Below are 26,115 nucleotides of genomic sequence, written 5' to 3' on the forward strand. Positions count from 1 at the left end.
CACATGTAGAGAATATGCTGCCTGCTTGTCCTGGGATAAAGCACAGTTACTTACCGTAACAGGTGTTATCCAGGGACAGCAGGCAGATATTCTCGCAACCCTCCCACCTCCCCGAGATTGGCTTCTTTGCTAGTTATCTGAACTGAAGACCACGAGGAGGGGATGCGCCCTCTAGTGGAGCAGGAAGGCATGCATGCATGGGCAGCACTAGCAAACTTTGAGATCTTCAATCAAGTTTGCTTGAAAAGCTGTCCGCAACGGGGTCCGTGGATGACGTCATCCACATGTAGAGAATATCTGCCTGCTGTCCCTGGATAACATCTGTTACGGTAAGTAACTGTGCTTTCTTGGAGCAAACAGATGTCCCAATGTAACTTATTCAGTTCTCTAAAGATTATGCTTCTCTTTCCAGGATTATTCAAGTCATTAACATTCCATGATCCAATCACCAAAGCACTATCCCTCCTTCCCCCCCCCCTTCGCTCAGGACTTCTTAGGGGGAGGAATGCCTGGAGCCTCGAGGGGGAAGCTGTGATCATGGGTGGTGTTCCCCATGGGATCAAAGTTGGGTTTTTTTACCGCTCCTGTGGAATGGTTAAAATTTTGTTCCCACATTAGCAGTAAACAGAGAAAATTTCTACCCATTCCTGCAGTTTTACTGTGGTTTGCTGTGGTAACAGGTCACTGTCATTCTCTATTCTGATGCATCCCACCCCTGTCTTGCAATTTCTGTTTCCACTTTGGTGGGACACATCAGAGGAAGGGCTTTGGGTCAGAGTTCAGGTAATCCCTTCTCTGATCAGATTTAGGGGCAATCTGACAGCCAGAGCCTTTCTTAATAGTAGGAGAAAGAGTCTCTCTTTGGTCTTGGTCTTGTGAAAAATCTTATGGCACCTCCCAGGTAGAAAAAAAAAACATTTCCCACTTCCAATACATCACTTTGGGTTGTTCCACAATTCAAGTTTGCTATCATACTTTCTGAAATCAAATTATTTAACCAACAGTACAAATTATTTAACCAACAGTACAATCCTACCAGAAAATAAATACAACTCACAAACAATGTTCCCTCTAATTTTTCATAGGCTGTGTGTGCAAAAAATTTCATCTGTGCGCATTTTAAAGAAAAACTAAATTTGTGTGTGCTATAAAAATGATTGCCAGAGGGCCCGGAGTTCAGTTATGGGCATTTATGGGCAGGTCTTTGAGTTTAGTCTGAATTAACGAAAACACAATGTAATTTTAGTTACACTTTATATAACATAGTCTCATTTCAATAAATCATTTTAGGCAAAAAAATTTTTTTTTGTGTGCGGGTTCGGCAAGTTTGTGCGTGCGCAACGAGGGCACAGCTTAGAGGGAGCAATGCTCATAAAGTAGTCACTTGAAATTAGTACACACTAGGGTTTTTTTAAGCCATCACTTCCTAGCAAAGGCATTTGGTTGTTGACCCATACTAGGTCTTCCCTATATTGATACCTATACGTATAGCAACAGTTTATCAAATGCTCTTCTTTGGTGGTGGTGATGGTAGCACTTTATGCTTTTGGCTTTGGCTTCCTTAAAGATGAAAATTAAGATTTTATAGAGTGCATCTCCTTTACCTACTTGTCTCTATGCTAGCTTTAAAAATAGAAAAACCCCTCTATGCTAGATTATCACATTTTGAAATTTTTTTTTTTTTTTTTTAATCTAAGTTTTTCATCATTATCATTTATACAGATAATAATAAAGAAAGGAAAATCACAAACAAAACATAACTACTACAACAAAAGGCATCTCACTAACTCCTCAAGTCCACATAATTGGGAGAGAATATCCTAATAAACTAAACAAATCAATCAATATCAATATAATCCTTGATCTAGGATCAAATATTAATGGTGCATTAATACATTTGAACTCCAAATATTAATTCACGTGATGTCTAACTAACTTCATTAAGTTGTAAAAATTGTTCCAACTGAATTGAGTCCCAATATACATATTCAGTATCTTTAAATTTGATTAAGCATTTACAAGGAAATTTTAAATAAAATGTGGCTCCCAAAGCCAACACTCTTGATTTCAAAGCTAAAAAAGCTTTTCTTCTCAATTGCGTGGCTTGGGCCACATCTGGAAAAATCAGTACATAATCTCCACAAAATTTCATTTGCTTATTCCGAAAATAAGCTTTCATTATTAAAGATTTATCTATTTCTTTTATGCATGTTATCAATAGGGTAGATCTAGTTTGAATTCTATCTTGAGAATCCTCCAGGAAACCAGTTAAATCAAAATCAATTTGTTCCAATTGATCTACACCCAGTTCTGTAGGAATTTTCTTTCTCTGAGGAATATAATATAAATTAGTTATGGGCAAATTCTCTGCGTCAGTTAGCCCCAATATTTCCTTAAAGTATTTCCGAATCAATATTTCTGGGGATAATAATTGAGTTCTTGGGAAATTAACTAATCGTAGGTTTTTTGCCCTTTGAATATTTTCCATTTTCTCAAATTTCATGAGTAATAAGAGAATCTTTAACTGTTGTTGAGGACACTGCTTGCAATGTAACCACATGAGACTCAGTTGTTCTAATGCATTTTTCCATAATTTTCAAATTAGAATCAACATTTTCCAACTTATCAATCACCTCCTGTGAAAATTTTACTTTCTGAGTCACCACTGACTTTAATAACCCCTCCATTCTAATATTTATTTGCCATAAATCTTTAAGCGTAACCTCCTGTGGCTCTACTTGGGAGTCTCTTGCAAATAAAGCCTCATCTTGAAATGATAAGGCTTTAGGTATGGCCCCTTAAATTAATGAGGACGACACCTGTTGCACAGGTACTCCCACAGGTTGAGAACTGGAACCTGAGTTAGGATCCAAACCTACTGGAATATTTGGTGGAGGCAGGGGAGTTCTTCCTGGGGGACTAAGAGACGCCCCTGAAAGCGAGTCAGCTCCCTGACTTTGGCCCAAGACACTGGTTGAAACAAGGTGTTTATCTATGGGACCAGGCAAAATAGGCGTTGATACTTTTGCTTTCCCCTTTCTTTTCCCCATAGTAATTCAACAATACATACAGTTAATGCTGCTTCCCTTGTCTCCCAGAGTCTCCCAGTGTCTCCAAGGGGCTCCCAAGGGGCTGGCCCCTTAGGGCATGCCCCTTTGGCTGCGGCCGCGCGCCGCAGTCGCGGCATCCCTTTCACTGGCAAGGAAAGGACACGCGTGATGTCAGTGCAGCTATCCCCGCAAGTGCCTGCAAAGATATGCTCCCGACGCTCTGGCTCAGGCTGTTAGGTGAGCGCTGCAGTCCTGGGCAGTAATAGTACACCACTTCTGGCATCTCAGATAAGATATTCTCTCCAGGGGAGTGCAGTTGCGGCGTCCCTTTCACTGGCAAGGAAAGGACCCGCGTGACGTCAGGGCAGCTATCCCCGCAAGTGCCTGCAAAGATATGCTCCCGACGCTCCGGCTCAGGCTGTTAGGTGAGCGCTGCAGTCCTGGGCAGTAATAGTCCACCACTTCTGGCACCTCAGATAAGATATTCTCTCCTACATTTTGAAATATTTTTATTTAAGTACTCCACAAAAACTTTTTTTTTGTCAATATAACATATACAGTTCTATGAAATTCTATAAGAGTAAGAGATCAATGATCTGATGCCAGTTATCACTTTGTTGCTTTTTTGTTTTTCTTAACAGCTTGTACCTAATGACCACCTGTGCTTGGTTCGATTAACTCCACGAAGGAATTTGTTTACAGAGCATCTGTTCACAATTAATTCAACTAGATTTGTCCTAATGGTGAAAATGTGCCTAATTAAGCGCAGAGCAAAACTATTTGACAAACTAAAGTGAGTATGAGCTATACCTATATGTTATAAATCTTAGTTCCATTTTAACTTTTCAAGTTTGTTGTTATCACAATTTTTTATGAGTGTTATGCATAAATTAGTAAGTTATATTCCCAGTTTTGGTGAAAGAATTTAGCCAAATAAACTTCCCTTGCTGACTCGGTCCCAAAATGGCTGCTGCAGCCTCCAGTGGTGATCTCGCAAGACTGCTGCTGGAAGTCACAGCAGCTATTTTCATTACAGAGATGGCATGGGCAGGAGCATGTGGGGATCAGTTCTATCCCAGCTTGCTACTAGAACAGTGTTTCTCAACATGTGGTATGCGCACCCCTAGGGGTATGTGTGGGGGGTATGTGGGCAGGTCTCCCGTCCCCCTTCCTCCAGCGGCATGCCCCCTCCACTGAAGAGCATTAATGTCCAAGCGCTATGGAAGTTCCGGTCTGCGTCAGAGGGGCACTATCAACTTTGATATGTTTGCGTCAGAGGGGCACTATCAACAGGGCCTCACGAGCGATAGACTTGAAGGCTCTGTATCAGTTAAGCTAATGCCATTGCCAGGTCTTGTATAGACTCTTGACTCCCTGACAGGCAGTGGAAGGGTGGCAGAAGAGGGAGGGCTCATCATCATTGGAATTAGCTTGGTGTTGCTCAGGGTCAGCCGGGGTGGCCCTATAGTCTGTGCAACACCAAGCTAGCACCAGCGATGAAGAGCCCTTTATCTTATGCCACCCTCCTGCTGCCCTGTTGGTACCACCCCTCTGATGCAAGTGTGTCAAAGTGGGTGGAGCCAACAGGTCCTTCCCGAGCACATAGACATAAAGGCTCTGCGTTGAAGTTGGCGCCGGGCCCTATGTGGCATCCAGATTTCAGGTCAAGCAGTGGTAGGGCGACAGAAGGAGGAAGGTTAGATGAGGAGAAACACTTGACTTGCTGGGGGGGGGAGAGGGGGCGATGTTGAGAAAAAGAGAGAGTTAGTAATGCTGGCTGGTTGGATGGATGGGTGTGGAGAAATGCTGAACATGAATGGAGGAGAAGGGCTATGCTTCTTATGGGATGGAGTAGAAGGGAAGAAAAAGGAGGAATTGCACATGGATGGAGGCGAGGGAAGGGGAACTGAAGAGAAAGGGAAGATATGCACATGGATGAAGAGGAAAAGAAGAGAGGAAGAAGGTGCACATGGATGAAGTGGAATGGAAGGAAAGAGGAGATGTATATGGCTGGAAGGGAAAAGGAAGAGTGGAAAAGATGCATGTGGATGAAGGAAGGGAGGAGCCTGAATTTGGGGCACAGCATGGAGGGAGGGAATAGAAAGGGAGAATTGTTGGGCATGGGTGTGTGAGTGAGAGGGAAAGAGATTGTGCACATGGGGAAAGGAAGAAATAGGAAAGTAGGGTATAGAGAGAAGAGAGGTAGAGATGCATGGGGAAGAGAAGGATGATAGGGAGAAATGTTGGATATGGTCGTGGAGAGGGAACAATGGGACAGATTGAAAGGGATGCAAGGGGGAGGAATATTGAACATAGTATAGTGATGGAGGGAGAGATGTGGCATGTGCTGGAGAGGGGTGATAGAAGGAGAAATGTTGGGCATGGGGCTGGTGGGCAGTATTTTATTTTTCACCTTGAATACATTAAAATTCATTGACAATTTAACATCTTTTCCAGTACAACAATCCATGTGTCAATCTCTTTGGTTAAACTCCAAGATTCAAATTGGCGAGTCTAAGATTCTCTGGAAACATTGGCTGCAGGCAGGCATACGCACATTAGATGATGTGATATCAAATGGGAAAATGCTTGATTTTTCACGACTGCAACAAACATTTGGCATTACAAAGTCTCAATCATATAAATGGTTACAGTTGAAGCAGGGCATTTGGAAGGGGTTCCCTGACTGGCAAAATTTACGAAATCAGTATAGCTTGCCGGGCCTATGTTTCCAGACAGATTTGATAGGGCATCAGGCCGCCAAGTGGTATAAATTAATATCTGAATATTTAAATAAGAAGCCTAAAACTAGTCTAAAATACATTTGGAGCATTGAAGTAAAGCAGCAAATTTCTGCTACTCAGTGGCCACGGATTTGGACTTGGAGGATGAAATGTGCAGCGTCAGCATCTATGAGACAAATTTGATTTTTTTTCTGTTACATAGAGTTTTTGGACCCCAGTTCGTTTTCAGAAGTTAGATACAGTGTTCCCCCGGTCATTCGCGGTCGGTGGTTCACGGTCCCAGTCATTCACGGTATTTTCCGACCGCCGACCAGAAGAGGCAGCTGGAGAGGCAGGAGAGAGCAGCCGGAGCACCGGCGAGTGAAAGAAATCACTCGCTGTATGCTGCGACCGCCTCTTTCTGCACTAAAGTCGGGCCTTACCAATCAGGAGCTGCTTTGACATGCAGCTCCTGATTGGTAAGGCCCGACTTAGTACAGGAAGAGGCGGTCGCAGCATACAGCGAGTGATTTCTTTTACTCGCTGGTGCTCCCGCTGCTCTCTCCTGCCTCTCCCAATGTCCTCTCCAGTCTCCCCCCACGAAAACCGTTTTTGCGGTTTTTCAAGATTCGGGGGGGTTCCTGGAATGGAAACCCCGCGAATTTCAGGGGAGTACTGTAGTTCTAAATCTAATAGATGCTGGCACTGTCATCTTGAAATAGGGACAGTGGATCATCTGCTGTTCTATTGTCCTTTGATACTCAATTTTTGGAAGTCGATAAGGGGACATATTAATAACATACTAGAATCATTGATTCCATTAACATATGATGTAGTCATCTGTGGGACGCTATTGCATGCAAAACCCCCATTGGACCGATATAAATGTCGGCTTTTCATTATTATGACCGAGATTGCCATGCAAATGGTTACTCACAATTGGAAAAATTGGGATTGGCTTAGTTTTACTTTTTGGTGGGCAAATTTATGTTTGTTACAAGTATGAGAAAATGAACGCTGATGATGGGGCATAATAATTTATTCAGATTACTTTGGGGTCCATTAATGACTTTTGTTACTTCAGTATAGTTGTCACTTACCTTTAATTTCCTTTAGATTTATACACACATCCAGGGAAGGGTGGGGGGGTTATCTCTTCCTTGATTGAATGTACTGGAAGGGAGGGTGGGGGTAATTCATGTTCGTATTTTTGTTGATTGATTGTAAGTGCTGATTCTGATTATTAATGTATGTATAATTTTCTGCACTTTGTATTAGCCTTGAAAATTTAATAAAGATATAAAAAAAAAAAAGATGCTGCACATGATCTAGGGGATGAGAGAGGGAGAAATGTTGGATGTGGCTGTAAAGAGGGTGGGAGAGATGCAAATATATCTCTAGAGAGGGAGACATGTTGCCAGTGGGGGTGGAGGAGAGAGGAAGAAAAGTTGGACTCATGAAGGAACAGAGAGAGATATTGGTTGCGGAAGGGGATGAGGTCTGGAGGAGAGGAAGCATGTATGAGGCAGAAAGACAGAAATGTTGGATGCACAATCAGAAAGAAGTGCAACCAGTGACTAATAAAAGCACCAGACAACAAAGGTAAGGGAAATGATTTAGTGAGCGAAATGTCAGTTTTGAGAATTTATATCTGCTGTCTATACTTTGCACTATATTTGTCATTTTTGAGAATTTATATCTGCTGTCTATATTTTGCACTGTATTTATCTTATTTTTTTTTGTAGCTGTTCCTGAGGTGACATTGTATATTTTAAAGTCATCTGCCTTGACCTGTTTGAAAAATAACAAATATAAATGATAGTTAACATTTTCTCTGCGTACAATGTGCTTTGTGGTTTTAATTCTGTGGTTACCATCATGTATTGTTAATAAGATTATATTACAATTAATACTATTATGGGGTGGGGTCTGTGCAGAACTTGAGCGGAGGTATTCGGTTGATATTTGTTAGACTTAGGAGGTACTTGGCTTGAAGAAGTTGAGAAACACTGTACTAGAACACCAGGGTTGTAGGGTAGGCCTGGGTGGGAGGTGGGGGGGATGTTGGGGTAAGCATGGTGAAACTGGGAATGAGCACTCTTCTGGTTTGGAGGCGGACAGAGGAAGGGAGCAGGAAGGAAAGAAGCCCTTCTAGCTCTATCCTAGACCTCCGCTCTACCTCCTAGTGGCTGCAAAAGACTCCTTTGTAACCACCATCCTTTCCCTCTTCCACAACTCTCTACAATCAGGCTCAGTGTCCACAAACTGGTAATGGTGATCATCAGACCAATCCTAAAAAAAAACCATACACGACCCTAGTGTGCCCAGCAACTTTAGACCTGTCTCCAACCTGCCATTCATTTTCAAGACGGAAACACAGAACGGACCAATGATATCAAGGGAACTTCAATTTATTAGATAAGCCAAACCCAACGTGACCACGTTTCGCCCTCAGGCTATGTCAGGGGAAATTGCTAAAATTCAATTAAAACCAAAATATATAAACATTCAAAAAGGGGTAATTCATTCTATAACAAACAATAAGTAATATTTAAAATGAAATGAAGGAACATGCACAAATAGAACATAAGTATGTTTGTCCAGTGTACTTGTGATAAAATCTATGGGGCTCATAATCAAAAGAGAAAAACATCCAAAAACCAGCCTAAGTCGGCACTTGGATGAACATTTCTCAAAAATGTCCAAGTGCCGATAATAAAATAGGGTTTTGGACGTATTTCTAAATGACCTAGGCCTTCATAGTGCCGCTCAACGTCCAAAGCTAAACGAGGTGTTTCGGGAGGCGTGTCGAGGACGGGAGTTGGGCAGGACGTGGGCAGGCTTAGACTTAGTCGTACAGCATGTATAACCGAAAGTTTAACAACAGAGCCTTGACGGAACTTGGACGTTGTGACTTAAATCATGTAAAACATGGTCTAAGTCACAAAAACCCACCTAAAGTCACCAGATAAGCACTGAAAACACATAACACAGTCCCCCACCCCCATAAAATTTTTATTCACAACTTTAAATTTCAGCCTCCAGACCATTGTCGCCTGGCATAGGAAAGCCTAGTCATCCAGCCCAGAGGCAGCTTAAGTCGTCTTGGGGGTGGGTTAGGGACCCATAGAGAGGAGGGCCCATGCCCATAAGCCCTGTAATCACTGCATTGATACTTAAACATGTGCACTCCCCTATACACCCCCAAAACCCATTTTTACTGGCATATAAGTGGCTCCTGAAGCCATAAGGACTATTGGGGTGGTAGATAAGTGGGTCTAGGGGATTCTGGAGGTGGTTTGGGGGACTCACCATAACCTATAAGGGAGCTGTAGTGAGGAGAAGACATGGCACCCTTTTTGTGAAGTTCACAGCAGTGCCCTGTAAGGTACCTCAACTATTTAGGTGGTATGTCTGGGTGTGCAGTTCATCACTTTGCAGACCCCTCCCACGTCCAACAGGGCTTGTTCTAGGCGTTTTGACTTGGACGGAAAGTTGGACGGAAATGTGATATAAAGATGGAAGATTTAGCGGCTTGGACGATCAGATCGGCAGGACGTATAATTAGACGATTTTCGAAAGTAAAAAAAAGTTGGATGTATCTTTCGAAAATGTGCCTTAAGCTCTTTTTAACTTTGGACGACTTGCGAGATGGACATAAACTGACTTAGACATCCCTTTCGATTATGCCCCTCCATGTCTATATATGTCTTGTTATCCCAGGACAAGCAGGCAGCCTATTCTCACATATGGATGACGTCATCCACGGAGCCCAGATATGGATAGCCTCGCAAACATACTTGCTTGTAGAAACTTCAGAAGTTTCGAGTCAGCCGCACCGCGCATGCGCGAGTGCCATCCTGCCCAGCACAGGGCGAGTCTCCTCAGTTTTCCGCGGAGCTGAGAAGTCTGTACTTGGACGTTCTGCGCTGAACTTCGTTCGCTTCGTGCCTTCTCTCATCGCGGTTTGTGTTCTTTTTAGTCGCAAATTGCTGTGTTACTTATTTCTTTTACTTTAATTTAAAAAAAAAAAAAAGACTTTATTTTATTTTTTTTCGGTGACTGACTGGCGGGGCAGGCCGCTCGGCCGCAGCCTGCGTGCTTCGACTTCACAGCGGCTATCTTCCTTCCTATGTCTCGGCCAGTAACGGGCTTCAAGAAGTGTAGCCAGTGCCAGCGTGCAATTTCTCTCACGGACCCACACCACTAGTGCCTCAAGTGCCTTGGGCCGGACCATAGTCCTAAGTCGTGCGAGCACTGTGCTACTTTTCAACCTTGAGCCCTTAAACATTGTTGGGTTTTAGTGGAGAAATTCTTCAGGATGGACTCTTCAGTGACACCCTCGACCTCGAGTGCTGCATCGGTCCCACCTTCCAGCGAGGGTTCTCCTGCTTCCAGGACTCCGACCTCGAGTCTCATCAGACCGTCCTCGTTTGTATCGTCTTTAGCCTCGAGTGCACCTGCTTTATCGTCCCATGAGCTTCCCTCAGGTCAGATAGCTAAGCAGAAGGTTCCAGTGGTGGTCCTCAAGCTTTCCAAGTCGAAGCACATCTCCACTGCCACCTTGGAGTCTTTAGCCTCAGCAAGTGGTCCAGTTTCAGACGTGGATTCACATTTGCCGGCTACTCTCCAGACCATGTTGGAGTAGCTATTTGTTCAATTACTGAACAAATATGGTTCTGCCTTGACAATGCCTCCTGTAATCCAGCCTGGGCAATCAGCAGTCTCCCACGAGGTCGAGTCCCTGCTTGTGTCTTGGACTGAAGCTTCACACTCTATGCAAGGAGCAGAGTCTTTGCGAGTGTCTGGTCTGGCATCCACACACTCCATACAAGGAGCAGAGTCTTTGGGAGTGCTTCGAGATTCCTCGATCCAAACCACTCAGTTTCGATCTACAGCTTCTAGCCCTATTCATTCATCAACAACATTGCCTGATTCCATACATAGGGCAAAGTCTCCTCAACTCTACTCGAGACCTGTTTCCAGACATCATTCTCGTCGATCTCCCAATCTCTCCAGAGGCTTGCTGTTTCAAACGCCCCCTCATCAGAAGGTCGTCATGACAGATTCCTTGACCTACGCTTGGGGGCTCATCTCGATGATCTCCGTACTCAAGGCCACTGGACCAGTACGGATCGTCAGTGTCACATCAATCTGTTGGAACTCAGAGCAATCTTCAATGCTCTGAAAGCTTTTCAATATCTTCATGACCAGGTAGTCCTCATTCGGACAGACAACCAAGTCGCCATGTACTATGTCAACAAACAGGGAAGGACAGGATCTTTGTGAAGAAGCTCTGAAAGTTTGGGACTGGGCAATCCTCCACAACACCTTCCTGAAAGCTGTCTACATCCAAGGGGTGAAAAACTGTTTGGCGGACAAATTGAGTTGTCTTCTGTAACCTCACGAATGGACACTCAATTCCTCGCCTCTTCATCACATTTTTTCGCAGTGGGGAACTCCTCAGATAGATCGCTTTGCATCTCCCCACAACCACAAACTGCCTCAGTTCTGCTCCAGGATATATTCTCATCGCCTCGAGGCAGATGCTTTTCTACTGGAATAGGCGAATCTCTTCCTGTATGCATTCCCTCCATTCCCTCTCATTCTCAAGACTTGTCAAGTTGAAGAACGATCATGCCACCATGATTCTGATAGCTCCTTGGTGGCCAAGACAACCTAGGTACTCCCTTCTACTTCAACTCAGCAGCAGCGAGCCATACCTTAGAAACATAGAAAATGACGGCAGAAAAGGGTCACGGCCCATCAAGTTTGCCCACTCTAATGACCCACCCCCTTAATTTCTTCCCCTAAGAGATCCCATATGCCTATCCCATTTTTTCTTAAAATCTGGCATGCTGCTGGCCTCAATTACCTGCAGTGGGAGTGGTGTCGCCATGAAATTTCCCACCCCTGATTTTCAGCAGATGCCCTCTTGTGGCCGTGGGTCCTTTAAGAAAAAAGATATCATCTTCCACCTCTCTCTACGTTCCTCGAGTGAGTCCTGAGACCATCCTGGTGGCCATTCGCTGAACTGATTCAGCTTTCAACACGTCTTTTTGGTAATGTGGCCTCCAGAATTGTACACAATATTCCAGATGAGGTTTCACCATGGATCTGTACAATGGCATTATGACTTCGGGCTTCCGGCTGACAAAACTTCTACGGATACAACCCATCATTTGTCTAGCCTTGGATGAAGCTTTCTCCACTTGATTGGCAGTTTTCATGTCTTCACTAATGATCACTCCTAAGTCATGTTCTGCTGCAGTCCTAGCTAAGGTCTCACCATTTAGGGTGTAAGTTTTGCACGGATTTCTGCTGCCAAGATGCCTTACACTTTTTGGCATTGAAGCTTAGTTGCCAAGTCGAGGACCAATGTTCCAGTAAGAGTAGGTCCCGCGTCATACTGTCGGGCAATTTGCTTTTGCCTACTTTGTTGCATAGTTTGGCGTCATCGGCAAATAATGTTATTTTACCTTGAAGCCCCTGAGTCAGGTCTCTAACGAATATGTTAAATAGGATCGGGCCCAAGACCGAGCCCTGCGGCACTCCACTGATCACCTCCGACGTTTCGGAGAGGGTACCATTAACCACCACCCTCTGAAGTCGACCACTTAGCCAGTCTTTGATCCATGCAGTTAATGTTTCTCCTAATCCCATCAAACTCATCTTGCTCAATAACCTGAGGTGTGGGACGCTATCAAAAGCTTTACTGAAGTCCAAGTACACGACGTCCAAGGACTCTTCCATATCCAGCTTTCTTGTTACCCAGTCAAAGAAGCTGATTAGATTGGATTGGCAGGACCTTCCCTTTGTAAATCCATGTTGATGGGGATCACGTAGATTCTCCTCGTTAAGAATCGTATCTAATTTATGTTTAAGTAGTGTTTCCATAAGTTTACTCACTATTGATGTGAGACTCACCTGTCTGTAATTTGCAGCCTCCGTCCTGCATGCCTTTTTGTGGAGTGGAATGACGTTAGCTGTTTTCCAGTCCAACGGGACTCTTCCTGTACTTAGGGAAAGATTGAAGAGCGTGGATAACGGTTCCGCCAGGACATCACTCAACTCTCTAAGCACCCTGTGGTGTAGACTGTCTGGTCCCATGGCTTTGTTCACTTTGAGTCTTGATAGTTCACAGTAGACGCTGCCGGGCATAAACTTGAAATTCTGAAACGGGTCTTCCGAGCTTTCCCTTGTCTGTAACTGTGGACCGGACCCCGACGCCTCGCAGGTAAAGACGGAGCAGAAGTATTCATTTAGTAGTTCGGCTTTATCGGAATCCGATTCCCGTCTGGTTTCCTAAGGCGTACTATTCCATCTGTTTTTCTTTTTCTGTCACTAAATATACCTGAAGAAGGATTTATCCCCCTTCTTAATGTTCTTTGCTAGATTCTCTTGTATTCGGAGTTTGGCCTCTCTGACTGCTGTTTTGACAGCTTTAGACTTGGCCAGATAGTCTTCTTTTGTCTCCCTTTTTCCTTATTGTTTGCAGGAGATAAATGCTTTTTTCTTCTTTTTAACAAGGTCTGAGATCTCCGCAGTGAACCACTGAGGTTTATTGTTTCTCCGCCGTTTACTTACTGTTTTTATATAGCGGTTAGTTGCTTCGTGTAGGGTAGATTTCAGAGTAGACCACATAGCCTCTACATTATCGGTTTCAGCTTGGATTTGCAGCGCCTGATGGACAAAATCTCCCATGCATTTGAAGTCCGTTCCCCGAAAGTTGAGGACCTTTGTTGCTTTGTTTGATCTAGTGAAACCTTTCCTGAGGTTAAACCATACCATGTTGTGGTCGCTGGAGGCCAGCGTATCGCCTACCGAAATCTCTGAGACACTTTCTCCGCTGGTGAGTACCAGGTCCAGTATCGCCTGATCCCTAGTGGGATCCCTAGTGGGCTCCAATACCATTTGTTTGAGTCGTGCTCCCTTTATGGAGATTAATAACCTTCTGCTGCCGGTGGTCATAGCAAAAAGTGTGTTCCAATCTGCATCAGGCATATTGAAGTCCCCTAACAATACTGTGACCCCATGCAAAGTGATGTTCTCTATGTCTTCGATCAGTTCTATATCCTTGTCTTCCTGTTGTCTTGGAGGTCTGTATACCTTCTACCAGTTTTTCCGTCTCTGCTTACAGAGTCAAGGATCTGTACTTCATCCCAACCTGCAGTCTCTGCACCTGACAGCTTGGTACCTCTCAACATAACTCCTCTTCAGTTTTCTCAACCTGTAAGAGACATTTTAGAGGCTACCACTAGACAATGCTACCACCAAAAATGGACTAGATTTTCTATGTGGTGCATCTCTCATAATAAGGAGCCTCAAGATTCCTCCTTATCTTCTGTTTTAAATTATCTTTTGCACTTATCCTCCTCTGGCCTCAAGTCTACATCTATCCAAGTCCATCTCAGTGCAATTGCTGCTTTTCATCAGCCTATTGAAGGGAAACCCCTCTCTGCTCATCTGGTAGTTTCCAAATTCATGAAAGGACTTTTCAATGTCAAACCTCCTCCCAAACCACCTCCAGTAGTTTGGGATCTCAATGTTGTTCTTGCTCAGTTAATGAAACCTCCATTTGAACCAATGTCTACGGCTCATCTGAAGTATCTCACTTGGAAAGTAGTGTTTCTCATTGCCCTCACATCTGCTCAAAAGAGTCAGTGAGCTACAAACTTTAGTTGCTGATCCACCTTTCACTGTGTTCCATCATGACAAGGTGGTTCTTCAAACTCATCCTAAATTCTTACCTAAAGTGGTTTCAGAATTTCATCTCAACCAATCAATTTGTTCTTCCAGTGTTTTTTCCAAAGCCTCATTTTCACCCTGGAGAATCAGCTCTTCATACTTCTACTTGGAATGCACCAAACCACACAGAACTGCTCCTTAACTTTTTGTCTCCTTCGATCCAAACAAGTTGGGACCTCCAATCTCCAACTGGATTTCAAACAATTGATACAATAGACAGCACTTATAGCAATCAAAAAATAAGATAAAATACATATCACCCCTTCCCTCCCTCCCACCCAACTTGGATGTGTATGACACTCATTCAGAAATCAAAGGGTAATACAAATGATCAATTCTTGCAATAGTTTGCTAATGGACCCCAGATCTCTTTGAATTTATTATAGTGTCCCCATTGTATCGAATTCATTAGCTTAAATTTATAAAATTGGCACAAGGTTTCCCACCAAAAGTTATCATTTATTCTATCCCAATTTTTCCAGTTTTTCACAATTAGCTTCATAGCAACTCCTGTCATAAGAATAATCTATTCTTATTTGCATCAATTGGACTCTTGGGCATTAAGAGAGTGCCAAATAAGACACTTCCAATATCATATTGATTTTCCCCCATTTGGATCTCCAGAATTTAAGTATCAAGGGACAATAGAACAGCAGATGATCCAGTGTCCTTATATCAAGATGACAGTGCCAGTTCTAACTTTTGCAACCGAACAGGGGTCCAGAAAATTCTATACAACAGAAAAAACCAAGTCTGTCTCATAAATGCTGATGCTGTACATCTCATCCTCCAAGTCCAAATCCATGGCCATTGAGTAGTAGAAATATGCTGCGTTGTCTCAATGCTCCAAATGTCTCTTAAACTAGTTTTAGGTTTTTTATTCATATATTAATTTGTACCACTTGGCAGCCTGATGCCCTTGCAGATCCATCTGGAAACATAAGCCCGGTAAGCTATACTGATCCTTTAAATTGCGTCAATCAGGGAACCCCTTCTGAATGGCCTGTTTCAACTGCAACCATTTATAAGCTTGAGACTTTGAGATTCCGAATGATTGTTGCTGTTGTAATAAATTTAGCATTTTCCCATCAGAGATTACATCATTTAAAGTACATATACCCGCAGCCAATGTTTCCAGAGGATCTTAGACTCGCCAATTTGAATCTTGGAATTCAACCATAAGGACTGACACATGGATTGATGAATCAGAATAGGTATTAAATTATTAATAAATTTTAATGTCTTGCCAGGTGGAAAATAAAATTCTATTGTCCTTATAAATCCTAAGTAACTTGATACTCAAAATATTACACAATTGTAATGGAGACAGGAGCTGCCATTCTAATACTAGCCAATCCGGAAGGTGCTCTATGAGTTCAAGAAGGATCCAATACATACCCTGCCGCAGAATAAATGATTGATATCGATAAAAATGTGGAAAATTTACCCCACCTGCCGCAATTGGTTTTTGCAAAGATACTAAGGCTATTCTAGCAGTTTTACCCAGCCAAATAAATTTAATGAGAATTCCATTCAACTTTTTATAAAAGGACCCTTGAAAATAAACCGGCAGCATACTCAATGGGTAGCAAACTACAGGTAGAATCATCGTTTTGATGGTTTGGACTCTCCCCCACCAAGAAAGATATAATGGGTTCCAATGCTCACACATTTATTTGACTTTCAGCAATAAAGATTTTTCATTTACTGTCAATGTGTCTTCCAAAGTTTTTTGAATCATAATGCCCAAATATTTTATTCCCTCTTCCTTCCATGGGAATGGGTCAAATAAGCTTTTTACACAATGTACATTTAACGGAAGAACCTCTGATTTACTCCAATTTATTTATTTTTTTTATTTTTTTATTAATTTTTAATTTTTTTAATTCTTTATTTGATTATTCGTTACAGTACATTAATAACAAATATTCATGAATGACCACAGCAAACTCAATATAGAGAACATTAAAACATAGGCAATTAGTCAACCGTGACCTAGTCCACATTATCATGGTCACCAGTATCTTTTTAAAAAGAAAGAAAAAAATTCAAATCCATCAATCTACCATCTAAGGACAGGCAAATGGCATTTATATTTTATACATCATCCTTCAAAAATAAAAATCAATAATAGAAATTAAACTTTCAGCAAAGGTTTCTCTTTAATAAAGTCTTCTAACTGGACTGGATCATAAAACACATATTTATCACTTCCATACGATATAAGGCATTTACATGGAAATTTCAAAAAGAAAGTAGCTCCAACTGCCAAAACGTTGGACTTTAGCTGAAGGAACTGCTTCCTTTTAAACTGGGTTTGTCTAGAGACATCAGGGAAAATTATCACCCGTTGGCCACAAAACATCTCTTGTTTTTTCACAAAGTATAATTTTAAAATAGCTTGTTTTTCCAACTGTCTTAAAGGTCACAAGAAGAGTTGCTCGCTTATCTATTATATCTTTAGATGATTCTAAAACCTGTGAAACATTCAAACTATCAGGTGACACCATTTTATCCATTTCACCTTCATCGGCCATTCCCTTGGAATCTCTTGAGATGTAATAGAGATTATCAACTTCAAAAGCCTTACATTATTCCAATTTATTTTGTAACCAGAAAATTTACAAAATCAGTCAATCAATTCCAGTAAATGCGGAATGGTAGATTCAGGATTTCTCAAATGAAGCAAAATATCAGCATAGACCAAAACCTTATAATCTCGACCTTCATATGGAATTCCCTGTATCTCCCCCACCTGTTAAATAGCCAATAACAAGGGTTCCAAAACAATATCAAAAAGCAAAGGAAATAAGGGACATCCTTGTCTAACTCCTCTCTTCAGAGAAAAATGCTCTGAAAATGTATTATTAATATATACCGGTAGTCTAGCAGAAGGGGAACTATACAAGGTTTGAATCATTTGTATAAATCTGGATCTTATACCAAACCAATCCATTGCTTGATACATGAAAGTCCATTCCACATGATCAAAAGCCTTCTCTGCATCCAAGGATTGTCCATTGTTTTCACTAAATTTAACAAATGTAAAGCCAATCTGGTATTATTTGAAGAATGTCTTTGAGCAACGAACCCCGTTTGGTGCATACCTACCTATCATATAGCCTTAGCTAATCTTAGAGCCAATAGTTTAGCTAGGAGTTTACCATCTACATTAATTAAAGAAATAGGCCTGAAGTTTGACACCAACATGGGATTTTTATTTGGCTTCAGCAAAACAATGGTTAAAGATTCCGCCATAGAACCTGAAATACAACCTTTAGTCAGTTGTGATTGATATAAATTTAAAAGATGAGGTAATAGTAAAATTTGAAAAGATTTAAAAAACTTCAATGAAACAGAAGGAAACAACACATTAAGTGAATGGTACTACAAAGTGAAAGCCAATACAAAATTTATAGTCAGTTTACAAACAGCCAAAGTCCTTTCAAAATCTAACAAGATTAAAAAAAACCAAGGTGGCCCATTTTCCCTTACTGCATGAACTAGTAACGCAAACTATTGTCACTATAGTAATTGAAAACTGGTTACCAATACACTTGACAATTACTCTCTGTATCTTCGCTGTATATGCACAGTCTCTTCCCCTGTAAACCGCTTTGAACTGTTTGTGGTATAGCGGTAAACAAAAATAAAGTTATTATTATTATTATAGTTTACAAACAGCCAAAGTTCTCACAAAATCAAACATTCAAAAGGCCAAGGTTACACCTTTTCTTTTACTGCATTAACTAGTAAAGCAAGCGATGGTCACTGCAGCCTGAGGGTGAAACGTAGCTAAGTTGGGTTTGGCTTATCTAATAAATTGGTTTCCTTGATATCATTGGTCTGCTCTGTGTTTCTTCCTGGGACAGTATTCACAGGACGAGAAACTCCCATCTTCCTAGCTACCTTCTCAGTTAGGGACCGGTGTCCATGGAGAACCCACAGTACTTTGGTCTATCGGCCTGGCATGGCTCTTGAACACTCAGCCTTGATGAAGCACAGTTTTTCAGATGTAGTTATCTCAACTCTTTTGTACAAGAAGAAGCCCTCTACTATGCCCTCTTATGCCACAGCTTAGAAGGCTTTCCAACAATGGTCTGTTAAGGATCAGGTGGCATCTGAGAGGGCTCCCATTTCGGTAGTCCTGGCTTTTCTTCTTCTGAGAGGGGCTATTTGTGACCTCCCTTGTGTCTTCCTTTCCCTTAGTGGAATCTTCACATCGTTCTGCAGGCCCTTTCAAACCGCTGAAGGATGCTTCTCTTCTGAATCTCACAATCAAGTCTATGTTTCTGGTCGCCATTGTCTCTGCATATTTCAGAGCTTCAGGCTTGTTCCTGCAGAAAAACTTTTCTCCGTATTACTGACGCAGGAGTTGTCCTCTGTGTACTGTACCTTCCTTTCTACCGAAAGTGGTATCAGCCTTCCATGTCAACTAGAAGGTTCATTTCCCTGCGTTTTATTCCACAGGTTCGAAGGGCAAAGATCAGATCTTACGCACGTTGGATGTCAAGAGAGTCTTGCTATACTATTTGGAGAGAACTAATGATATCCAGCTGTCTGATCGCCTTTTTGTCCTGACTGCTGCGCCTCGCCATGGTCAGCCTTTGTCCAAGTCTTCGATTGTTCGATGGATTCGAATGGCCATTTCCGCAACTTACAGCTCACTCAATAGAAGTGTGGCTACATCGCGCAATTCATCCTGATGAAATTTGCAGGGCAGCGGCATGGATTTTACTGAGTAGATGTGGTGGATTTTACTGAGTAGATGTGATAGCTCGTTCTGATGCTGTTTTTAGGGCCTCGATATTGAGGGCAGGCTCTTCTGTCCCTCCCTAGCTGCTACCATTGCTTGGTACATCACCTAGCATATGGAATCCAGAAGGGATATAACAGAATGGAAGATTAGGTTTCTATCTTTGATAATCTTCTTTGTTAGTCCCTGTAGGATTCCATACGACCCGCTGTGTCTGTGCACACTCAATTGTTTGGAATAGCCTGCTTCTTTCTGCCTTGATTATTCTCCTTGCAGGCTTGATGACTTTCCAGCCAGTTGACAGAACCTTTGGGGAGTTTCCCCTTCTGTGAGTATGTATGACTGAAGGCTGTTTCATGCCGGTGCTCATTGCACACAGCAGATTTCTACATTGTTCCTCAGTGTTTTTCTGAATTGCCTTTGTACCTGTTTATTACTTGTTCATATTTTGCAGAACAGACCTGTTCAAGACTTGTTTATATTGATGGGGAGCTTTCCACATTCCCCCTCCCCTCCTTTATTAAGAATTTGTTCAGATATGTTACTTGGCTTTGGGACTCAACTGGCTGTGTTTCTAGCTCTCAGTCTAAGGGGGAGGAGCATGTGCTCAGAAAAGTGTTGGATTTCTGCAACTCCTGGATTGCAGGTTGAGATTGACCACCTAACATATGGAATCCTACTAACTGCCAGTTTCACTAGTGGCCAGATCGGGAGCCCTTTCCAGAAGGGCACCTAGCATCATCTATACCCCTCCTCCGTTCCAGCAGGGGAGAAAACTACAGGAGGAGGAGCGCTGACGGTGCTCGGCACCAACTGCCAGTTTCACTAGTGGCCAGATCGGGAGCCCTTTCCAGCAGGGCACCTAGCATCATCTACACCCCTCCCCCGTTCCAGCAGGGGAGAGAACTACAGGAGGAGCAGCGCTGACAGTGCTTGGCACCAACTGCCAGTTTCACTAGTGGCCAGATCGGGAGCCCTTTCCAGCAGGTCACCTAGCATCATCTACACCCCTCCCCCGTTCCAGCAGGGGAGAGAACTACAGGAGGAGCAGCGCTGACGGTGCTCGGCACCAACTGTCAGTTTCACTTGTGGCCAGATCGGGAGCCCTTTCCACCAGGGCACCTAGCATCATCTACACCCCTCCCCCGTTCCAGCAGGGGAGAGAACTACAGGAGGAGCAGCGCTGACGGTGCTCGGCACCAACTGCCAGTTTCACTAGTGGCCAGATCGGGAGCCCTTTCCAGCAGGGCACCTAGCATCATCTACACCCCTCTCCCGTTCCCGCAGGGGAGAGCCGACAGAGGAGAGCTGCAGTCCGACGCTCAGACCAACGGTCGGTTCGGAAGCCTGTTCCAGCAGGGTACCCGACACCATCTTCACTCCTCCCCCATTCCGAAGGGTCTACCTCTGAGGATCTCGCATCATGTGCGGCAGCGGTGGAGATTACCTTGCCAGAGATGTCACCTGTTTTTGGAGGAAACTAGTGACCCAGATGATAGCCATCGGAACTGGGGTTGACGGCAGTTAAGGAATAGAATGGGAATGGTGGTTGAAGTGAATTGGGGTGGAGATGGAGGTGGGTTTGGAGAGGGATAGGGATATGATGTATTCCGGAAAGGCATTTAAGATCTGGTGTTAAATGATCATAATAATTACAAGTCAAAGATCTTGATGCTTTTTTGGAGTGTGTTTCTGTTTCTCTCTATGCTTATTTTTATCTTTATTTTGTTTACTTTAATTATTATTTTAATTCTATCTTTAAATTATTTATTCATTACTTGTTGGAATATTTCATTTCTATCTCTATCTCTGCCTCTGTCTTTGTATTTTTATTTTTCATATTGTTTCTTCAGGTACTTTAGTTAGATTGTGAGTCTTTGGGACAGTTAGGGAATTTCCAAGTACCTATCTTATTTATTTAGTTTTTATTTATTGTATCTTTAATGCATCATTTTTGTAAACCACTTAGAAACCTCACGGTTATTAGCGGTATATAAGAATTAAATTAAATCCTACAGGGAGTAACAGAAGATTATCAAAGGTAGAAACCTAACCTTCCATTCTAAAGAATTTCCACGCCAGTGACCTTGTCTCCCAAGCTCTGTCAGCAGCCCATAGCCAAATGCTGTATCTTTAAGGGCTTGATGCTTGTGTACAAATCCTACATAACATGGTACCAGCCTACATTTCAAGTTTCCTTCATATGTGCAGAACAGACCACTCTGCTCCCAGGAAGAAACACACCTTCAAACACTCCCTGGTCATGCCCTTCAACTGCAAAACACCAGGCAATGATCCTACTCCCATTTCATACCAAGCTACTGGAATCAATTGCCCTCACAGATCATATCCCTTGAACTTTAGGAAAGCTATAAAAATTCACCTCTTCACCTAATTCCCTTCCGATTGCTGTATGATTGGAAAGAAATGTGTAATAAAACTAGAACCTCTGTATGTGCTAAATTAGGATAAACAAATTGTAGTATAAATACAGCAAATTGTAACCTGCTTGACTATATATATATATATACTTGATCTTAGCCAAAAGGCCAAGAAACGATACCTGCTTGACTATATATTATGTAAGGATAGCAAATTGTGTAGTGAAACTAGAACCTCTTTATATGTAACATTAAGATTAACACTTGGTATTGTAAATATGGCAAATTGTAACCTGTTTGACTAGATACCGTATTTTTCGCTCCATAAGATGCACCTGACCATAAGACGCACCCTAGATTTAGAGAAGGAAAATGAGAAAAAAAACATTCTGAACCAAATTCTCCCTGCCAGGCTCTACACCCAACCTCGCACTCCTTGTCAAGCTCTGCACCCTGTCCCCCCTCCATGCCAGGCTCTGTACCCTGCCCCCCCCTCTGGTGGTCTAGTGGTAGGCCAGGACAGGGGACAGGGCAGGCAAGTCTAGTGGTTAGCAGTCAGGTAGGGATAGGGCAGGCAGATAGGAACAGGGCAGGAAGGCCTCCCCCTCCAGGCCTCCCCTCAGGCAAGCAGGCCTAACCTCACCCTCCTTATTTTTAATTCGGCAGGCAGGCAAGCCCCCACCCCTCCCCCGGTACCTATTTTTAAATAGGCAGGGCAGCTCCCGGCCTCCCTCCTCCCCCCCCCCCCCCCCCCGCCGGTTACCTTTTTTAAATTCTGAGGTCCTCCCTCGCTGGACGCATCTTCCTGGAGCACTGATAGCTTACGCAGCTTCTTCGGAGTCCTCTTCCCTTGTGGCAGAGCGGTGCACAAGGCTGCCGGCCTGGTCCTGCGCCACTTCCCACGAGAACTCTCCTATTAAGAACTCTCGTGGGAAGCGGCATGAAACCAGGCCAGCAACCTTGTGCACCGCTCTGCCGCAAGGGAAGAGGACTCCGAAGAAGCTGCGTCAGCTATCGGTGCTCCAGGCAGCTGCATCCAGCGAGGGAGGGCCTCAGAATTTACAAAAAGGTAACGGAAGGGGTTTGGGTATTCGCTCCATAAGACGCACCCTTATTTCCACCCCCTTTTTGGGGGTGGTAAATGTGCATCTTATGGAGCAAAAAATACAGTAGTATGTAAGTATGATAAATTGTAACCTGTTTGACTATACAGTACTCCCACGATATTCTTGAAAAACTGCGAATACGGTTTTTCGTGGGGGAGACTGGAGAGGACAGCGGGAAAGGCAGGAGAGAGCAGCTGGAGCGCTGGCAAGTGAATGAAATCACTCGCTGTATTCTCCAACCGCCTCTTCCTGCACTAAGTCTGGCCTTACCAATCAGGAGCTACGTGTCAAAGCAGCTCCTGATTGGTTGGAAAATACCGCGAATGACTGGGACCACAAACCGCCCATCGCGATAGACCAGGGGAACACTGTATACTATGTATGTAAACCTGTAACCTGATCTGAGCTCATTGGAGAGAATAGGATAGAAAACAAAATAAATAAGGGTTAATATTTCCTCTCACCTTTTTAAGAGAAAAATGTTGTTTGTATTTGTGTTTCTTGTACGACAGACACTCTGCTATTCAATGTCTTCTCGCGAGAAATGTTGTAGGGAGCTTCATTTGTATTCTTTATGCTCCTCCTCCCTTACCACTGAACTGTTCTTCAAATCCTCAGTTGTCTTCCTACAGGCAAGATAGTAGGAACTTGTCTTTTCTGCTTGTGTTTATTTTCATTTAAATTCGTCTTTTTCACTAAGTTTGTGAGGTTTTCGGTGCTGCAGAGGTTCCCTTTTGTGGGACAGCTCTGGCTGCGGGTGAGTGCAGTCTGAGGTTGAGGGTCTGCTTCCAAGGGACAGACTGCTTTGCAGTGCACCCTCTTGGATAGCCTGCACTAACAGTTTGGGGGCTCAGGGACCATAACCTTGGGAGCAAGGCTTACCCCAGATTCGTCTGCAGTGGGCTTGAGTGCAGGCTGCACGACTCCATGGTGGCTTTATCCAGGCTCAGGGCTAACTGCGTTCTTTCCCCCGTTTGCGTGCACTTGATCCAGTAGAGGTTGAGGTTCTCTGGCTGGTACGTTGGGCTCCTGAGACAGACATAAGCAGTCTGGATTCCAGGCTTTTTAAGGTAGAGGTTTCTCCTTGCAAACTGTTTGTAACTTCCATTCTTGAAGCTCCCAGTACACAGCATGGCACAGTGAGGCTGAAAGTTTGACAAACCCAATCGGGGGGGAAGGGGTCTTAAATTCAATTTTTTTATTTTTTAGGGAGGGGGGTGTTTATGGTTGGAAATAGGCTTCCATGCCTCCAAAATTCCAAAAATGCTTTATTTTATTTTTTAGTGTAGCTCCCTGGGCCATTTTTTGGTGCTAAAATCGCTGCCAAGGTGTCCTTGAATTTCCCAATTTGAATTTAAAAGTCTCTGTCTCAAAACACCACAGGCCAGGATACTTCAGAAACATGCCCCATTTGTGGTGAATAGCCATCCAAGGAATACCCGTGTTCCATGTGCCACGCAGCACATGAGGGGGCTTAGCCCCCTTTTGTCCCTCAGGGTATTAGTGCTCAGTCAGTCCAAGGAACAGGGAAAAAAAGTCCAAATTTGACACAGGGAGCAGCACAAGTGTGTCCCTGGTGGAAACGCAGCTGCAATATGGCTGGAAACCCCCAAAAAGGAGCTAAACAGCATCCACAGAGGCCATCTTAATGTCAGGGGAGGGGTTTTCCCCTGAATTTATTAATATGATGTTTATATGATTAACAGGGGCCACAAGGTCAGTTTGAAAAGTACCAATTTAAACCTTTTTAGTCTGCTTTTTAACTTTGGAAATACATAGGATGTTTAATTTTTCCATTGTTTTCTTCTTTTTCAGTTCTTGGAATATAGACGAAGGGCAAAGTCTGTTGAAACAGCTGGAAATACCAAATGACGTTTTAACAGGCAATTTATACCCTGAAGAGTATATGCGTCTGTTTGAAGCAATGGTACATCATACAGATTTTTATCAGAGTTGGATCTTTAATGAAGTTCTTGAAAGCACACAGTCCATGGAATTGTAAAAAAATTTTAATCTAATGTATAATAGCATCCTTGTACTCTGAGATCATAAAAGATGTATAGAAGAGAAATGGACTTCAGAATGCAATGTTCCTTCAGACCAGATAAACTAACTTTATTCTGGTACAGAAGCCAGAAGAGGATGGAAAGGTTAAGCAGATTTGAGTGTTGTGTATTTTGTTACTGTAGATGTTCTGTAGAACTGCAAAACTTTCTTTGTGGGAAGTTAACACCTTCCTTCAACCAGTGGAAATAAATGACAAGGAGGTAAGTCATCCACTTCTGAACTCTTTGCTCAATGTTGCTATAACTGAAAGTTTACAGTCTACACAGGAGCAGAGGTGACTTGTTTTTGGTCATACAGTGACTGAGGGAAATGAACTCTGAGCTGCAGGTTAGCAGCTGCTGTATATATTCTTAGTGGCCTGTTAGTGTAGTGCAGTGATTAAGGCAAAGATTCTTAATCTTTTTTTTTAATTCTTGAAACTCATGTACTCCCTTCATATATAGCCGCTAGTGACTACTGGCAGCTATATATGTCAGTAACTGTTAGCTGCTAACATATCACTGAAATTACATGGTTGTATATAGTGTGACTACTTTTGGTACTATAATTTATGTTGCATTGTAGTTTTATGTTGAATAAAATTATCTTTTACAAATTATATATAGTAAGAAACATTTTGTTCCTAAGCATTGCAATAATTCAGTAATTTCAGTCATTAGGTCACAGCCTTTGTCAGAAAGATGATTGTTAAATCTGGAGAAGTGGCGTGCAGATGGAGAAAAAAAACCACATATGATTCATCACTATTAGTGAGAGTATTGCTGCAATTTATTCTCAACCTACAAGGGGCCGCTAAAAGGTTCTCAGCCCAACCAACAAAGCTGGGGCAGTCTTCATCAAGAGCTATACACTTAGTCCAGCGATTTTCCACTTTTTTTGTTCCATATTTTTCCGACAGAACAAAAAGTGGAAAATCGCTGAGCTACATGTATAACCCTCAAAGGAAACTGCCCCAGCTTTGTTGGTTGGGCTGAGGAAGTGACGTCAAAACTATGGCTCAGTTTTTGAAAGCTCAATATGCATATCATGTGCTTTCAGTGTGTTTCAGTTCTAGACAGATTCCTTGAAAAATTGTTCTAATAAATACCTTCTCTCTGTCTAGAAAGTTTCTGTATATTGTTTCAGATTTCAAGACCCTTCTCTGTACTCCATTTGGCCTCTTCCCATACCATTTGGTTAAGAGCAAAGCTTCCTGATAAATGCTTCTGCAAGCAATTATATTCCTGACTTTACCTAACCACTCTCGACTTTCAATGTAATTGAAATTTTTTACTAATGTACCTG

The 26,115-nt window shown here is 42.8% G+C and overlaps 1 protein-coding gene across 1 annotated transcript in view; it reads left to right on the plus strand.

The window, feature by feature from the left end:
* The window catches only part of TFB2M (transcription factor B2, mitochondrial), a 124,754-nt gene extending 99,325 nt beyond the window's left edge, over positions 1 to 25,429 (plus strand). Inside the window, exons 7-8 of the mRNA XM_033937048.1 lie at positions 3,692 to 3,843; positions 24,580 to 25,429. Of these exons, the coding sequence (XP_033792939.1) occupies positions 3,692 to 3,843; positions 24,580 to 24,766 (339 nt within the window). The 3' untranslated portion in view covers positions 24,767 to 25,429. The remainder of the gene's footprint in view (positions 1 to 3,691; positions 3,844 to 24,579) is intronic.
* Positions 25,430 to 26,115: the final 686 nt, after the last annotated feature.

Source organism: Geotrypetes seraphini, chromosome 3 (assembly GCF_902459505.1).
Source record: "Geotrypetes seraphini chromosome 3, aGeoSer1.1, whole genome shotgun sequence".
Classification (NCBI taxonomy): Eukaryota; Metazoa; Chordata; class Amphibia; order Gymnophiona; family Dermophiidae; genus Geotrypetes; species Geotrypetes seraphini.